The 19,057-nt window shown below is 34.4% G+C and overlaps 1 protein-coding gene across 17 annotated transcripts in view; it reads right to left on the bottom strand.

Moving 5' to 3' along the window:
- Nucleotides 1-19,057, bottom strand: part of MIPOL1 (mirror-image polydactyly 1) — a 328,218-nt gene that overhangs the window by 89,909 nt on the left and 219,252 nt on the right. For all 17 annotated transcript variants that reach the window (XM_038544530.1, XM_038544537.1, XM_038544524.1 and 14 more), the window contains one exon: nucleotides 10,849-10,943. In XM_038544530.1, the coding sequence (XP_038400458.1) occupies nucleotides 10,849-10,943 (95 nt within the window). The remainder of the gene's footprint in view (nucleotides 1-10,848; nucleotides 10,944-19,057) is intronic.

The raw sequence follows: 19,057 nt of genomic DNA, 5'->3' as shown, positions 1-19,057 counted from the left end.
ACTGCGGTTGTAATTTGTGTAGTTTGGTTGAACACAGACAAAGACTGTTAAACTCCAAAGCAGGTCAGATTCTTTTACCGCATTAACATGTCTTTAACGTGGTCTCAGAGGGGTGTTTAATGTGACAAACATATCAAACATATCCCAATCACGAAAATAATGCTGAAGTACCAGTTTAGCATCAGCAGTATTTATGAGAGAGGCAGAGCTAGGGGAAGCTGTCCAGTAGATAAGTAAAAGGACCAAGTATTAGATGGGTTAGGCAATATTTAACTTCTGTTTCTGGTCGTGATGTGACCTAGGGTAAGTTCATAGTTCTGTGCCTCAGTTTCTTCATCTGCAAAAAAGGATAATACCTCACAAGGATGTTGAAGGGATTAAAGAAGATAATGTATGTACAAAACTCCAAGATAAAAGATGGAATTAGAAAAATAGTTTTAAGATTACACCTTCATTTTTTTCTGGGCTAGATTTTTAATAGAAAAGATTGGAGAAATGGTATATTTTGAATGTGACCTCTATAAGGAAGAATAAAAATGAGCAATCATTAGTTTTCTAATTCCCAACAGATTTCTGACCATTAAAATGCTCCTGCATGAAGAAACAACTCCTGAAAATAAACTGTTCATAAAAAAAGAGCCAAATCTAAGTTCAAGCACATTTTGCCTAAATATTTAAAGTTATTTTTAAAATATTTTTTTTATTTATTTGACAGAGAGGAGAGAGTAAGAGCACAAGCAGGGGGGAGTGGCAGTGGGAGAGGGAGAAGCAGGCTCCCCCCACAAAGCAGGGATCCCAGCCCCACACTGGGTTAGGCAGATGCTTAACCCACTGAGCCACCCAGGCGGCCCTTGACTAAATATTTTTTTAAAGTATCCTACAACAAGAAAAAAACAAGACCTCTAATTTCAGTGAAAACTTGTTCCTAAAGAAAAATCAAACAATTTCATATTGCAGTCACGATATTGTATTTTGAGTAAAAAATATAAATAAATAAATAAATAAATAAATAAATAAATAAATAAATAAATATGAATAAATTGAAATGTATTAACAGAATCTCAAAGAAAAGTGAATGACAACTCAATATAAACTCAGCACAGGGATTACAATAACAATGGTTCACATCTATTAAATACCTAAGCGTGTACCCAGCAACTGTATAAAGCATCTGGCATGCATTATTTCATTTGAGTTTTCCCCAAAATAATATGAGGCAGGTAATATTACAATTCCAATTTTACAGGTCAGGAAATCGAGGCTCAGACAGAGTAATTACCTGTGAAAGCTCATTTAGTCAGAATCTATACCATCTGTCTTACTGTAATGTCAGCTCTGAATTAAAACATTGTATTGAGGGATCTCTGGGTGCCTCAGTGGTTGAGCTTCTGCCTTCAGCTCAGGTCGTGATCCCGGGGTCCTGGGTGGAGTCTCACATCAGGCTTCCCTGCAGGGAGCTTGCTTCTCCCTCTGCCCTCTCTGTGTTTCTCATGAATAAATGAATCAAATCTTTAAAAAAAAACCCAATACTGTATTGTATCAAAAAATTTAAAATAAACAATTTACAAATAAAACAATAAAGATCCAATTAAATCAGATTTATAAATAAATGAAGTTTTCTTCATATGAGTTATAATTCAAGTCTATTTTTCACCTTTTCATCATGTTACTAATTATAAACCAAAAAGAAGTAACTATTAAAAATCATGTCAGGACCCAAAAGAATAATACTGATTCCTTGACTTCAGTTCAGTTTTTAGGTAATAGAGTAGGGAAACTAGATAAATGGTTATTTCAATTCTGAATCACCTACAAAAAATTTAAAAAGTAAAATCAAAATCTCAATTTTCACATTTTTTCATATAATTGAGGTTTCAGAAAATTTTCATTTGTTTTTAGAACACCTGACCTAGCTTGATACAACCAAACCTTCCATGGATTAATGTACATTAAAATATTTATCAGATCAATAAAGTCTAATAAAGCTAAACTAAAAGAAAAATCCCTAGGCTTTTGAAATTCTTGATTGCTTCATGGAATAACTGAATATTGTTAATTTGTGATCTAATCAGAAGCAGTTATTTGGGAAGTGACTGGAAGTATATTAATAGAATACTGATAGCCATAAAATAAAACCTGTATAAGCCCAAAGGAAACAGGATATAGTGTAAAACATTTAAAACTTAATAACTATGCAGAATGGTAAACTATAATAATAAACTCAGACATTTCATAAATATTTAGGGTTTGGAATTATAAAAGGAACTAAATATTTGTATATATACCTGAGTTTATAAAACAATTTTTCGTTTGGAATTACAGGGAAAACATTCAAGTTAGCCTATTTTGACCTTTGCGAACTTTTGGAATATCAGTTTAAGCTTGAGAGAACAACTACTTCATGCTTTAAAGAGTGAAAACTCTAGCTACTTTGTATGTAATTGAGAATGGGATATTTACACTTTTAAATGCCCAACTGCAGGTAAACATTTGTCCTTTTGGGAGAGGCTTAGGTGGAAGGGACCCATGGCAAAATGACAATGTTAAGTCCCGGATATCTGTGTGTACTGCCAGTGCCACATAGTCTTAAAAATACTGTTGGATCATCATCATCCTCAGTCAATATTTACTAAGCTTTTTATGACAGCAGTGGCATTAGAAATCAAGAGTTGCTCAAAGATCTTAGTTTATTATATCTTGTTCTATATACTAACATCATTATTTATTGTTTTCATAGTCCAATCATTTGAAGGCTTTAAGCAAAAGAAAGACCTCCCCTGAGGAAGCAGGAATTCTGCATCTTTGGACTCATCACAGCAACATCAACCTTCCCTGGTTCTCAGCCAGCTGGTTTACCTTGCATATTTTAGACTGGCCACATTCTACAAATGCATGTGGATTCCTTAAAATAAATCTTTCTCTATGTATGTATACAGTTTCTTGGTTCTCCAGTTTCTCTGGAGAACCCTGACTAATATATACTCCATGATATAATTTTATGGGTCCCATGTTAGCAGATCTTCCAGTTTTTATTGTGACAATCAACTTAATATTTTTAAGTAATGTGTTGATTAAACAAAACATCCATAGGAAAGATTCAAAAGTACTTTTTTCATTATAAGAAACAATACTGGAATGAACATGACAGATGATAATAATATTGTTTCTTGAGTTTTTAATTCTAAAGTTTTAAAAAAGTAAAATTCAAACAAATTTTTTTTTCAAGATTTTATTTATTTGAGAATGAATGAGAGTGAGCAAGAGAGAGCATGAGCAGGGGGAGAGGCAGGGGAAGAGGGAGAAGCAGGCTCTCCACTGAGCAGGGAGCCTGAAGTAAGGCTGGATCCCGGGACTCTGGGATCATGACCTGAGCCAAAGGCAGACAGTTAACAGACTGAGCCACCCATGTGCCCCTTAACAAATATTTCTAGTAACAGCTTTCAAATTTGAACACTGTTGGCCTGGAAAAAAATAAACTTTGTTGGCAGACAACATACTCTATTATATGAAGACTCCGTTTTGCCCCACATCCTTGCAAATGACTAATCAAGATGTTGGACTAGGTCTATACTATTTCCAATCATTTTACTCATCAGCAAGTTCATACTGTATGCACTGTATACACTACTACTCCAAAGAAACTTTTCCTCTGAAGAAACTTTCAATCTTCTATTAAATTTCATTGTTTATTAATTTGTTTGGCAAATATTTACTGATGGCCTGGTGTATATAAAGAATAGAAGCCCTGGTAGAGGAATTAAGAGAAATAGTCATACAACTATTTCATAGGTAAACATGATGTATGGATTGTGAGAGCACCATGGTGAAAGAACTATGGTAGACAATTTTTTGGTAGACTCAGATAATTTCTGATTGAGAAGATAAGAAGAAGACTAATGGGAGTAGTTGGTATTTAAATTGTGTTCTGGAGGCTCAATAAGAATGTGACAGGCTGAGATGGAGTGTTCAAAGAGGAATAGGTGACATTTGGGAAAGCACTGGAGTGGGAAATTGTGGGGTGTGTCCAGGAAATAGTGAACAGTTCATTTTGGGAGTACAAGTAACAGTCAATTCAGTACAACAAATATTTACTGGGTTCCTACTATGTGTGAGGCAGTATACTGGCACTGGTGATGCTGATATCAATGAAAAAAGATGAAATAGTAATTCAAGCATAGACATAATTCAGAAGGAACAAGGCTTCATGAATGTTCAGCTAAAGAGTTTGGAATTTATTGTATAGCTAATGTGTTATTATTAAGTAGTGTCAATGGCTGAGTGAGAAGTTGAAAATAATGTTTCAGCAATCTTAACAGGAATAAGGAATGGAGACAAGTAGATGAAGTAGGAAGAAAAGTCTGGCTCTGAGATTATCCAAGCCTTATCTAAGGCAGGAACTGTGCGAAATAAGATGGCAAAAGTAATAGACACTGCAAGGAAAAGTGCAGCAAAATTTGACTACTGCATACATTTGTGAAAAGGGACAAATGAAGGATCACCTCAGTGTGAGGCAATTGGCACCTGTGGAACTACAGTAATGGTGATTCTGGACCAAGAGCAGGGGAAATACTACTTTTTTATCTAACAACATATAAGATTAAGTTTTTCTCAAGCTAACAGTAATAATATTAATAGATGCCAAACACCAGTTGAAAGTCCCACTTTAACTCTGGACCTTTTTGCTAATCCACAATGATTAAATGACAAAGTATTTTGTTAAATGTTCTTAAAAGAGGAGGAAGGGTCATTTGATTGAAAAACAAAAAACACTAGAACTATAAGGATGAGTTTTAGTTTTGCTTTTTAACTTATTGTTAGAATAATGCCCAGCAAATAGTGAAAACTGACAATGCAAAAAATATCCTTCTGGGCACAAAGTCATAGAAGCACAAAATATTTCAGTAGAAAGAGCCTTTTACTAAAAAAAAAAAAAAAAAAAAAAAAAGAGCCTTTTACTAATTTAATAGTTGTCTTACATCTAAAAAAGCAAAACTTTTAAAGGAGTTTTATCAATAATACTATTAATTTATTTCCTTTGCACAGTGCTTTACGGGTTTTAAAAAACATCCAAATATATTATCTCATTGATTTTCACAATAAGTAGGTCAGGAATCTCTGTATACAGGTGAAGTAATTGACATTCAGAAGTAACTTCTTAAATGTCACTTTCTATAATTTGAGAGGAGGAAGGTAAGAATCTTTAATAACTATATTCCAAATCACTGGACATACAGAAAATGCAAACCTTAAGGGTTTTGTTTTTCAAACTTCATTTTAATTTTCTTTTTGTTTTTGCATTCCAGAGCCACTAACAAATATATATGGTGGTTTGGATAGTAAAGGTGAAGCCAGTTATGCGTTAAAAAGACCTTGAAAATAGGTGCAACTTAATAGTATAAGAAGATAGTTCTCTTAATAATTTTTTTAAGATTTTATTTTTTAAGTAATCTCTACATCCAACATGGGGCTTGAACTCCAAACCCCAAGATCAAGAGTTGCATGCTCTATTGACTAAGCCAGTCAGGTGCCACAACAGTTCTTGATACTAAACATCACTAAACAAAAATTTAATCTACCTCATGTGAAAGGGTGGCAAATTTCACAAAATGTTAGAACCAACTACAAAAAGCCCCTAGTGTCAAAGTTAAAGAAACTGAAAGCTTGGAGCTTGCCTATGCTAAAAAAAAAAAAAAAAAAAAAAAAAAAAATCTGGTTAATGGCAAAGATGAAGATTTAGGATCTTCTTTTGTTCTTTTTATTACTGCTTTAGCAGTATGGTACCATAACACAGTTTAATGGATAGTTGTTTTTTTTTTTCCCAAAGATTTTATTCATTTATTTATGAGACACACACACACACACACACACACACACACACACAGAGAGAGAGAGAGAGAGAGAGAGGCAGAGACATAGGCAGAGGGAGAAGCAGGCTTCCTGCAAGGAACCCAATGGAGAGACTTGATCCCGGACCCCAAGATCATGCCCTGAGCCCAAAGCAGAGGCTCAACAGCTGAGTCACACAGGTGTCCCTTGGATAGTTAATTCTTACTGAAAATACATATGTGACAAAATTGTTCATGTCATTGGGCAGTCCAATTAGCACAACTGATTAGAATACTGAATGAATGAAGTCAGGATAAAGTATTCAACCCTTCTTGATGAGGGATTGCACTGAGAAAAACGTTGCTCCCTGGCTAGAGCTTGCATGCCATAGTCACTGCTGACTGTCTTATCAATGCATAGTTCTGAGAGAACATAATGGTTTAAGGAAAACCTATCACTACCACTAAAAAAACAAAACAAAACAAAATACCAGATCTTAGTGACAGTAATGCTTTTGATTGCTAAGGATGGCATATACACAAAAACTATAAGAAGCAAAAGACTCATATTAAATAAAATTTAGAAAAATAATGTAGAAAAAATTAAGAATTTCACTCTCTTTTTCAATATATATTACATGGGCTCTATATTATGGCCTTTACAACTTTGAAAGGTATATTATAAACCATGGTAAGTAGGGCTTATGTTTTAGTCCAGTTTTCACTATGTCAAACATGTAAGTATTCTACTAAATGATTTCTATGATTAAGAAAAATACCAGTACAATCATAGGGGACATACTACCTTACAATATGAAGCATTCAATAATTTTGGTCTAAAATGTGAAATTTACCAGGTTCTGTAAGGCATCACAACTTCCCACATGCAATCATACAAAATATAACACAAACTTAAAATGGCTGTTACTATAAATATTAAATCCTGGTTTACTGGTATCAAACAACAGGGTCTTATTCTTATCCACACACTTGAATTTACACTTTTTTTAAGCAAAAGGAAATATACGGAAGTACTATAAAATCAGCAAACACTGAAACTTGGGCATTCTCTCGATTAGAAATTTTGTTATTATTATGCCTCCTGAACTTAGGAATGCAGCACTACAGGTTTACAATAACAGGAAAAAAGTCATTACTAAATATAAATCTAACCCTTACAAACCTGATGAAGCTGTTTAGATTGAAACTAATGAAGCTGTTGCAAATGAATTTAGCATTTAGCACAGCGATGAGGAGGTATTAATACTTTCCTAATAACACTTTTGTAATAAGGTAAATTTATTTTAAATCTTCCTATTGCTATTCCTGTCTTTGTTATGCCTTCTGCTTTAATGTGAAAGAGCTGTCAGTTATAATGGTTTAGTATCCCTACGCAACCACCTCATTGCTCCTGTCCCTAACTCTGCCAAAGGAAATGAAAGGCCAACATTTCTCTTCTTTGGACTTAAAATCTTCTAAAACTCAAAGGAAACAAAACAGAGAAACTCAGAAATATATATTTCTGTTTTCCTTATTTCCATACATGGATATGGAATGATTATATTAAGAATAGCTCTTATTGCACATAGCCCTGCAAAGGAAAACTATTCTTAGAAAAGAATTTAAAGGGAAGAAGGTCATTATCACTAACTGGCAGAACTATAGGCAAGGTAGAATGAAAGTTATCAGCATATTTTAATCTGCCCCTAAAACTAATAACCGATCATACATCTCCCTGGCTTTGGCCGTTGGAAAGCTGAGAGCCAGATTTATTCTTGAAGTTTATTTATTCTTTTGTTGTTTCATGGTATATACATACAAGCTGTATACTGACCTGTATCTGACTGACCATCTATTCAAGTGAGTAAGAAACACTGTTTACTTTCATTTGAATCAATTAAATCAGAATGTGAGCTCCCATGAAATTTCAGCTTTGTTCTTTTTATAATTGCCTCTCCCTTCCCAGAGTTTTATATCCCAGGGATTTTATCCCTATGCTCTTTTAAATAAATTTCTGTATATATCCTTACAGAATATTCTTTGTACATTTAAAAAAATGTGGTAATATAAAACTTACCATTTTAAACATTTTTAAGTGTACAATTCAGTGGCGTGAAGTACACTCACAATGTTGTGTGACCATTAGCACATCCATTTTCAGAACTTTTTCACCATCCCAATCAGAAACTCTGTATCTATTAAACCAGTACTCCCCATCCTCTCCCTCCCCAGCCCCACTCCCTTTTCCTCAGCCAGTGGTAACTCTCTATTCTCCTTTCTATCTCTATGAACTTGCCTATTCTAGATACCTCATAGAAATGAAATCATACAATATTTACCTTTTCTCTCTGGCTTATTCCACCTTAGCATAATGCATTCATGTTGTACCATGTATCAGAACTTCATTTCTTTTCAGGGCTGAGTAATATTCCATTATATGTATATAACACGTTTTGTTTATTCATTAATCTGTTGATGGGCACTTGGCTCATTCTGTTTTCACCTTTTAGCTAATTTGAAGAATACAGTACAGACATTGTTGTGCAAGTATCTGTTCAATTCTTTTAGGGTATATACCTACCTGTGGAATCGCTGGATCATGTGGGGGAATTCAATGTCTAACTTTTTAAGCAACTGCCAAACTGTTTTCAAAAGCAGACGCATCATTTTATATCTCCGTTAACAATGCATGAAAGTTCTCTGTACCTTTTTTGTTTTGATAGAAATGTGGATGCAACTTTCCTCATAGGCACCACACATTCCCTCATGTAACACATACCATACAGGTTTCCTCCTTTAATACATATATAGCTGTTTATTTCAACATGTAGCTTTATCTATTTTTAGGTCATTTTCCATTACAGCATTTATAGTGAGTACCCCCAACACAGGCCAATATTTTCAGAGACAATAGCCAAATGGGTATTCAGTACATTAGTTTCATAAATCGTTTACCTCTTCATATCTAGTGACTCCTCCCTCCTCTCAATTTCACCTACTTCTAAGGCAATGCTTTTAATACTGTCAGTGCTCAGACTGAGTGCTTCACCTCCGAAATCTTAAATAGCAACATTCCACTTTCTGCCTACAACCTCTGATCCTTTTAGCTCTTGAATTTTCTTATTCCCACTACCTTTGCTTTTGATTTCAAGATTCTGGATTTCTTGATTCCTCCTTTTTCTCCTGGTACACAGGTTCTTTCCATTTTATTTCCTGCTATATTTAGCTTACACTATCATTCATCATTTCAACAACTTTCTGCTAGTTCAACCACTCTCCTCATCATATTAGTCCCACAAATTTGTAATCCTGAATCACTTCAATCCTTTGCCTTCTGTTCTATAAGACAGCTGAATGTGTTAAGTTATGCAACTGTACAAACCAGAACTCATACTAATCTATCCCATTTATTTGCAGCTAGCTCTTCAGAATTGCTTGGCTCGTTCTTGCCCTTCTTCACTTCTCTTTCCAATCCCCTTTGGTAGCTACTCTGGTATTCCTTTCAAAGCCTTCTGCTGTCTGTATTTTAGAAGCCCATGTTGACCCTCACACTTTACAGGAAAAAAAAAAAGAAACTATTAATTGTGAACTGAAATGAAACTATTAATTGTGAACAGAAATTTATTCCTATTCCACAGCTATTCTGTCCTTCAGTCAGTCCTATCTGTGAACATAAGCTGACCAGCTTCCTGTTCAAGGCAAACACTTCTGCAGATTCTAAATTCGATCTTGTCCTATTTTTTTTAGGAATCCTGTTCCATCTGTACCAATTCTCCCTATTGGCTCTTTGCAGTTAATCACAAGCACACTCAAATACATATCTGCCATTTTCCAAAAATGAAGAAGTCCTTACCCTATCTTCCTTTCTTCTCAACTGTCATTAATGTCTTTCTTATTCAAGTTTCCTCAAGGAACCACTCTATTGTCTAGATTACTATGCTTCTTTACCTCTAATCATTCTTCCATTCACAAAAAATGTCTTTTGTATCTGATGTTTCATTAAAACTACTTCTGTGGAGGTTAGTCATGACCAGCAATATATCATGACATAATCCTTTCATAACTATTTCAGTAAAACTGATTTTGAGTTAATTGCGTTTTATGTATTTAACATTATTCTAAGAGGGGGTAAAATTAAAAGAAAATCTTTCAGTAACCCACAGGCCAAGTTAGTGAATTCTTACACTTTGGAACTGGAGGGTATTATGCTGAGTGAAACAGAACTGGAGGGTATTATGCTGAGTGAAATAAGTCAATCGGAGAAGGACAAACATTGTATGGTCTCATTCATTTGGGGAATATAAATAATAGTGAAAGGGAATAGAGGGGAAGGGAGAAGAAATGGGTAGGAAATATCAAAAAGGGAGACAGAACATGGAAGACTCCTAACTCTGGGAAACGAACTAGGGGTGGTGGAAGGGGAGGAGGGCGGGGGGTGGGGGTGACTGGGTGGTGGGCACTGAGGGGGGCACTTGACGGGATGAGCACTGGGTGTTATTCTGTATGTTGGCAAATTGAACACCAATAAAAAGTAAATTTATTATTTAAGAAAAAAGAAAAATACCAGTGTGACCTACTGAATTAATTTCACAACTACTCTTGGAGCATAAATTAAATAAGTGTTAAAAATCCTTCAGTGGCATTCCTTTAGAAACTTCTCATATTTATAATTGGCAAAAGGCTATTATTATTATTATTCATGTACTGTTTTAAAAATATGTATCATTTCAGAGATGGTATTTAGATGAGCAAATAGTTCAACAGCCAGCTAAACTCTATTCAGACAATTTGTTTATGGTTATATTTCATAATTCTGATGGGAATCTAAACTTAAATTTTACCAAATGCAGGAAGAAAAAAAGGTAGAATAAAGAATATTTTATCCCTGAATCATTTTAAAATTATAAAAATGTTTTAACTGAATGTTTAATTTCACTGAGGTATTTCTTCATTCACTAAAATCAGGTAGAAACATTTCCCAAACCAACAAATTTATTTATGCCCAGGTTAAGAAGAATTTTACCTGTAGTAAACTCGAAGTGTTTGGATTTCTTCTTCTAGTTTTTTGTACTGTTGAATTGCAGTCTCTCTGGCTTGTTGCATAGCCAACAACTTTGCCTGCAAGTAATTAATATTTTAAGAAATTTAATATCAGTATTGGTATGTTAGAATACAGTACTGTAGTATAAATAAATTTAAATTTGTGATAGTTTTAAAATTTATCAGTATCATGTAATAGAGTCTCATAATTTCCCACAAAATAATTAAATTATATTAATAACAGACATATTGAAAACAAGAACATATTAAATGTACCAAGTTTGCTCATTACTAAGCTTCAGCCTTATTCATCTGTATCATCAGATATATGCTCTTCTGCAATGTTTAACTTTATACACAGAATTCAGAATGTGGAACATGGGTTCAGAGCAATATCTAGAGTAGAGATAAGCACAATGGGTGTTTCACATACAAACTTAATGTGGCTCCACTGCCTGATCACACCAGATTTTCTTTTAACTTTATTAATAGTAAAACCCAGAAAATTCTAAATATGTTGTTAAGCTATCCTTGATATTTAATGTGAAAAAAATACACAAGAGTATAACCTGATTCTTAGAGATAAGACTTAACCTTTTCGATTCCTTTTCTGCAGGAAAAAAAAATCTCTAGAGAGAGTATGGCAATAGTCTTGAATGTTAGAGGTGCTTTTATTCAAAGGATGTTATTGTTCCTCTCTACCTATAATATTCAAATTTTAAAGGGTTTGCAATCAGTTTTTTGTTAGGGGTTCATATTCATAATTTTAGAAAAACTGCCAACCTCCAACCATCTTTCGCACTGGGTTTCAGGTGGAGCCAAAAAAAGTTTTCAACGTAACTTTTAAAAATGGTACTGGTGAATCAGATTTCAGTTTTATTTATTCAAAATTTAATTTGCATGGAACGATGGACTTTCACTTTAAGTGGTCTTTGATAGGTAACACAGCAAATTGTTATCAGACACCTCACAAACGACATTAATGGCAATAATTAATAAGTAATTGAGTTTGGGGGCAGAAGTTGACTAATTTTGCTGAACTCATATGATTTCACTGGGATTATTTTCTTGCATAAGAATAAAGTCATAAGACAAACTGTGAAATCCTGACCACAAGAAAATTAATTAGTGTAATGTAAGTGAACACTTTCTACTTTAATAATGGAGAATGATGAAAACAATGCAGCAATTAAGGTCTTTCTATAACTTTAGGAACTAAAGTAAATAATTTGTTTTCTATCTGGTCTGGGAAACAGGACAAAGAATTACTTCTTCATTCTTTTTTTTTTCATTTTTTAAAGATTTTATTTATTTATTCATGAGAAACACAGAGAGAGGCAGAGACATAGGCAGAGGGAGGAGCAGGCTCCTTGCGGGTATCCTGATGTGGGACTTGATCCCAGAACCCCAGGATCATGCCCTGAGCCAAAGGCAGACGCTCAACCACAGAGCTACCCAGGTGCCCCTCTTCATTCTTTCAATTTAAGTGTTCCTTTAACATTCATATTCTAGAATTACAGACTAAACATTCTCAAAAATGATTAAAAATCATTTAAAAATAGATGACTGGTTCCTTATGCCAAAAAATGGACAGCTTTGACAGTTTTCAGTAAATTACAAAATGTGATTGAAATGGTAACATGGACCACTGTGACTAATGGTCAAAAAGAATCACACAAGAAAGGACAGACATATCACATTCAACTTATAAAATGTTGAACATTCTGTGGCATGTATTTAAAGGATAGATACTGAACAGGTAATAAAGGATTTGCTAAACAAATATCTAACAATGCTAAGTATCTTAGATGATTATTTTGAAGGTATTTTTTTATTTAACTTGGTACTTCTGCAAAAAAAAAAAAAAAAAAAAAAAAAAAACCTCTCAAAAACAGAAAGCAAAACCAACAATGTTCTTGTAGGAAAATGCCACAATGAAGGTTTCTGCCTAAGAAATTTCTGCAATAAAAATGGGAACATGAGAATTTTACTTAATTTCTTGTGCTTTATGTAATATTGACTTTTTCACTTCTCTTGTATCATTTACTTGGCTGTGAAGATTTGGTGTGGCTGCATTGCAATCCACTTAGTTTATTAATTCCAAATGTCTAATCTTATGCCAAGGCCCTGCTGACTATAGTCAAAGCTATTATAAGCCTCCTAGCCTTACAACCTCCTTTTTCTCTTTATGAGATATATGTTCAACTGGCCAGCATTTCTTTTTTGGGGAAATACCTTTACCCTCTGCCATAGTGACCCTGTTCAGTCCTGATGGTTAGGGTGAACTGCATTCCCCATCACCTCAGGTATACATAATCCAGATTGTTCATCAGCCCCAGAAGATAACTGAATCCTGATGACATCATTTGTATTCCTGGATCCCCTATGCCAGACAGCTCCAGATCCATTCCATTTCTTGGACTTCCTGAGTATAAAGATCTTTTTTTGGCTTAGGTTAGCTTGAGTTAGATTTATGTTATTATGTGAGAAAGCTTAACTGATTTAAATGTGCTGTTTACTTCTATTGCATTTCCTACTTTCACTATCAATATCATATAATTCCATCACATTACAAGTCAATAGTAAATTTCATATCAAAACATTAAGCAAATTAGTGAACAAGACTTTTTTTTCCTGTTCCTCAGGCATATTTCCCATATTTCTGGCAATTACAGTAATAAAAACTGCATGCATTCATTTATGTGTGTACTCACATAAAAATATATACCTTAAATAAACTAACAGAATTTAAAAAGTATAAGAAAATATAAAATATAAAGTAAATCTTTTTCTACTAAAGCTGTTTGGAAAGATAGAAAGAGATGGAGTACTTCCAAATTCGTTTTATGAGGCCAGCATCACCTTAATTCCAAAACCAGACAAAGACCCCACCAAAAAGGAGAATTACAGACCAATATGCCTGATGAACATGGATGCAAAAATTCTCAACAAGATACTAGCCAATAGGATCCAACAGTACATTAAGAAAATTATTCACCATGACCAAGTAGGATTTATCCCCAGGACACAAGGCTGGTTCAACACTCGTAAAACAATCAATGTGATTCATCATATCAACAAGAGAAAAACCAAGAACCATATGATCCTCTCATTAGATGCAGAGAAAGCATTTGACAAAATACAGCATCCATTCCTGATCAAAAACCCTGCAGAGTGTAGGGATAGAGGGAGCATTCCTCAACATCTTAAAAGCCATCTACGAAAAGCCCACAGCAAATATCATTCTCAATGGGGAAGCACTGGGAGCCTTTCCCCTAAGATCAGGAACAAGACAGGGATGTCCACTCTCACCACTGCTATTCAACATAGTACTGGAAGTCCTAGCCTCAGCAATCAGACAACAAAAAGACATTAAAGGCATTCAAATTGGCAAAGAAGAAGTCAAACTCTTCCTCTTCGCCGATGACATGATACTCTACATAGAAAACCCAAAAGCCTCCACCCCAAGATTGCTGGAACTCATACAGCAATTTGGTAGCGTGGCAGGATACAACATCAATGCCCACAAATCAATGGCATTTCTATACACTAACAATGAGACTGAAGAAAGAGAAATTAAGGAGTCAATCCCATTTACAATTGTACCCAAAAGCGTAAGATACCTAGGAATAAACCTAATCAAAGAGGTAAAGGATCTATACCCTAAAAACTATAGAACACTTCTGAAAGAAACTGAGGAAGACACAAAGAGATGGAAAAATATTCCATGCTCATGGATTGGAAGAATTAATATTGTGAAAATGTCAATGTTACCCAGGGCAATTTACACGTTTAATGCAATCCCTCTCAAAATACCATGGACTTTCTTCAGAGAGTTAGAACAAATTATTTTAAGATTTGTGTGGAATCAGAAAAGACCCCGAATAGCCAGGGGAATTTTAAAAAAGAAAACCATATCTGGGGGCATCACAATGTCAGATTTCAGGTTGTACTACAAAGCTGTGGTCATCAAGACAGTGTGGTACTGGCACAAACACAGACACATAGATCAGTGGAACAGAAGAGAGAACCCAGAAATGGACCCTGAACTTTATGGTCAACTAATATTCGATAAAGGAGGAAAGACTATCCACTGGAAGAAAGACAGTCTCTTCAATAAATGGTGCTGGGAAAATTGGACATCCACATGCAGAAGAATGAAACTAGACCACTCTCTTTCACCATACACAAAGATAAACTCAAGATGGATGAAAGATCTAAATGTGAGACAAGATTCCATCAAGGTCCGAGAGGAGAACACAGGCAACACCCTTTTTGAACTTGGCCACAGTAACTTCTTGCAAGATACATCCACAAAGGCAAAAGAAACAAAGGCAAAAATGAATTGTTGGGACTTCATCAAGATAAGAAGCTTTTGCACAGCAAAGGATACAGTCAACAAAACTCAAAGACAACCTACAGAATGGGAGAAGATTTTTGCAAATGATGTATCAGATAAAGGGCTAGTTTCCAAGATCTATAAAGAACTTATTAAACTCAACAGCAAAGAAACAAACAATCCAATCATGAAATGGGCAAAAGACATGAAGAGAAATCTCACAGAGGAAGACATAGACATGGCCAACACGCACATGAGAAAATGCTCTGCATCACTTGCCATCAGGGAAATACAAATCAAAACCACAATGAGATACCACCTCACACCAGTGAGAATGGGGAAAATTAACAAGGCAGGAAACAACAAATGTTGGAGAGGATGCGGAGAAAAGGGAACCCTCTTACACTGTGGGTGGGAATGTGAACTGGTGCAGCCACTCTGGAAAACTGTGTGGAGGTTCCTCAAAGAGTTAAAAATAGACCTCCCTATGACCCAGCAATTGCACTGTTGGGGATTTACCCCAAAGATTCAGATGCAATGAAACGCCGGGACACCTGCACCCCGATGTTTCTAGCAGCAATGTCCACAATAGCCAAACTGTGGAAGGAGGCTCGGTGTCCATTGAAAGATGAATGGATAAAGAAGATGTGGTTTATGTATACAATGGAATATTACTCAGCCATTAGAAATGACAAATACCCACCATTTGCTTCAATGTGGATGGAACTGGAGGGTATTATGCTGAGTGAAGTAAGTCAATCGGAGAAGGACAAACATTATATGTTCTCATTCATTTGGGGAATATAAATAATAGTGAAAGGGAATATAAGGGAAGGGAGAAGAAGTGTGTGGGAAATATCAGAAAGGGAGACAGAACATAAAGACTCCTAACTCTGGGAAACGAACTAGGGGTGGTGGAAGGGGAGGAGGGCGGGGGGTGGGGGTGAATGGGTGACTGGCACTGGCGGTTAATCTGTATGTTGGTAAATTGAACACCAATACAAAATAAATTTATAAAAAAAAAAGTAAATCTTTCTCCCACCTCCAACCATCAATACAAATCCCTTTCTTGAGATTAGCAGTCATCTGCTAATTGTATATACATCCAGAAATAGTCTGTACGTGTAAGTACTTATGTGTATATATGTGTATTTGCAACTACATACACCTATTTACAATATTGATGGCATTCTTTACACAGTTATAATTTTTTTCTTAAATTAAAAAAATATTTTGCTATTTTGCTTCTTATTTAAAAAGAAAATTGTCTACCCCAACCCATATATTGCACTACTAGCTATATTCCCTCCTTCCCTTCCACTGCCAAAATGAAACACTTCCATGAATTTGGACTTACCATTTTCAAGGGTATTTTATACTTTTATTATATAGTTATGTACTTGTAATGTATCTTTTTACAGGCTTTTAAACTTAATAAGTGATACTCTAAATATTTTACAAATAACTGCTTTTTTGGTATTATACTTTTGACTTCTGTTCATGTTGACACATGTATATCTGATAATACTTATCTTTACACATTGTAAAGATGTGCAATATATTGTGACTACCAATATATTTCGACTTATTTTTACATATCTTTCATGTTTCATGTATCCTGTTTTCTTTGCTTCTCTTTTTTGGTCTCTACTTATTTGGATTAAATTTTCTATAATACCCCTTTCATTGTAATGCTTAGAATCTATTTATTTATAAACTACCTTGAAATTTTTGATAAAAATATTCATATTTTTGAGTAAAGCCTTCAGTGGATCAGGATTTTTATATATAACCAGAGTTTTAAGTGAACATTGTACAAAAATATAACACTTTTTCTACTTATAAGGATAAATTTAGATACAATTTTTATTAAAGTAAAACATGCATCACATATCATATAAGTATACATGGGTGAGTTTTTTAAAGTCAAGTTTATTGAATTATAACTTACACAAAGTAAAAATTCACCCATTTGTGATGTACAGCTGTATAAGTTTTGACAAATTTTTAGTCATGTAAGAGCCATCACAATCAAGGTACAGAAGAGTTCCATTACTCCAAAATGTTCCCAATATAGTCAATGCCTTCCTTTTACACCCAGTCCCTGGCAACCATTTGTGATTTTTATCTTGAATGACACATTAATGGAATCATGTAGTAGGCAGCCTTGTGAATTTGACTTCTTTCACTTTAATTCAATGCTTTTGGGAGTCATTCATATTATTACATATACCATGGTTTGTTCCTTTTTATCACTGAGTAGTATTTCATCATAGGATGTACCAAAATCTATATATCCACTCACCAGTTGATGGACATTTGGGTTGTTCCAGTTTGGGGCAATTATTAATATAGCTTCTATAAGCATCAGCATACAGGTCATTTTGTGGAACTATGTCTTCATTTCTCTTAGGTAAATACCAAAGAATGGAATTGCTGGGTGGAACTATGTGGAACTATGTGGAACTATGTCTTCATTTCTCTTAGGTAAATACCAAAGAATGGAATTGCTGGGTCCTATGGTTAGTTGTGTATAATGTGTTTATATACTTTATATAAAGTTATGTACTTTATAAAGTTATATACACCATAAAGAAACTGCCAAACTTGCTGCTTAAATCAAAGTAACTTGAAGGCATCTGTGCTTAACTACAATAGCAATGCCATTTGTTGAATGCCTATTATGGGTTGGGCATTGTATCAAGTGCTTGAAATACAACAGTCTATCCCTACAATCAATCTATGAGTTAACTCCAATTATCCTTATTTTACTTTACTTAAAATTGAAGTTCATGAACATTAACATCATGAACTTTCAAGACTATGTAACATTCTGGGATATACATATGTAATTATATGTAAACATTTAACATATATTTTTACATACACACACAAATATACTAGGTCAACCTATATTCTCAAGAATGTATGACAGATGACAAAAAAAAATTTACTTAGGAATTTGAAAAATAAACCATATGTGGTGGGTTCACAAGCACTTGATTAATTTTTGTATATCTTAGCCACACTTGCAGGGAAAGCAAAGATGTACCAGATACCCTTGAGCATGCTGCCTTTTTTATAGATCAGTCAAGCCTTTCCACATATAATTGGTCTTCTTGTTCTTTATTCTAATGCCTCCAAAACTTTACCAAAGTGTTTGGCCTGAAGGTGTCTTGTAACTGGGAGTCACGTGTATTTAGTCTTAGTAATGAGAACTGGGAGTTGACAATGAATTTAGTCATTAGCTGGATCTTCTGCTTCTCAAATTGTGATGCTAGTTCATCTCTCCCTAATACTAGTAAGAATATAAACATTCTGTTGCTTACTCCACCAAAATTTACCTATTAAAAACATTTGTCTTCTTGACTGAAACATGGTCTCCTAAATCCACTAATTTTACTATTGTAATAAAAAATATTTCTATGCATATACAATCACAATTATACTTTTAAAACTCTCTAAACTAATTTTACAAACCTATCACCACATTTCATTGAATCTAAGATCTACTGATTTTAAAACACCAATTTTATGCAGAAAAATCAGGCCAATAATACTTTTTAGACACCATCTATTATAATAAGCATACAGCAATGTTAAAATGTAAAGTGATTTTTAAGTGTTTTATTTTATTTTTTTAAAGTAGGCTCCATGCCAGTGTGGGGCTTGAATTCATGGCCCTGAGATCAAGACCCTGAGATCAAGAGTTGGATGCTCTACTGACTAAGCCAGTCAAAGGTCCCAAAATATGAAATGATTTTTAACCTAATGTATTTCCTTGCTCCAAAACAATAAAATTCTCTTCTGAGCAATACCAAAATATCTTTTTCTAGCCTGTGGCATATGTTTT

Source organism: Canis lupus, chromosome 8 (assembly GCF_011100685.1).
Source record: "Canis lupus familiaris isolate Mischka breed German Shepherd chromosome 8, alternate assembly UU_Cfam_GSD_1.0, whole genome shotgun sequence".
Classification (NCBI taxonomy): domain Eukaryota; kingdom Metazoa; phylum Chordata; class Mammalia; order Carnivora; family Canidae; genus Canis; species Canis lupus.
Note: the sequence above shows the minus strand (reverse complement) of the source record. Positions and strands in the feature narration are given on the sequence as shown.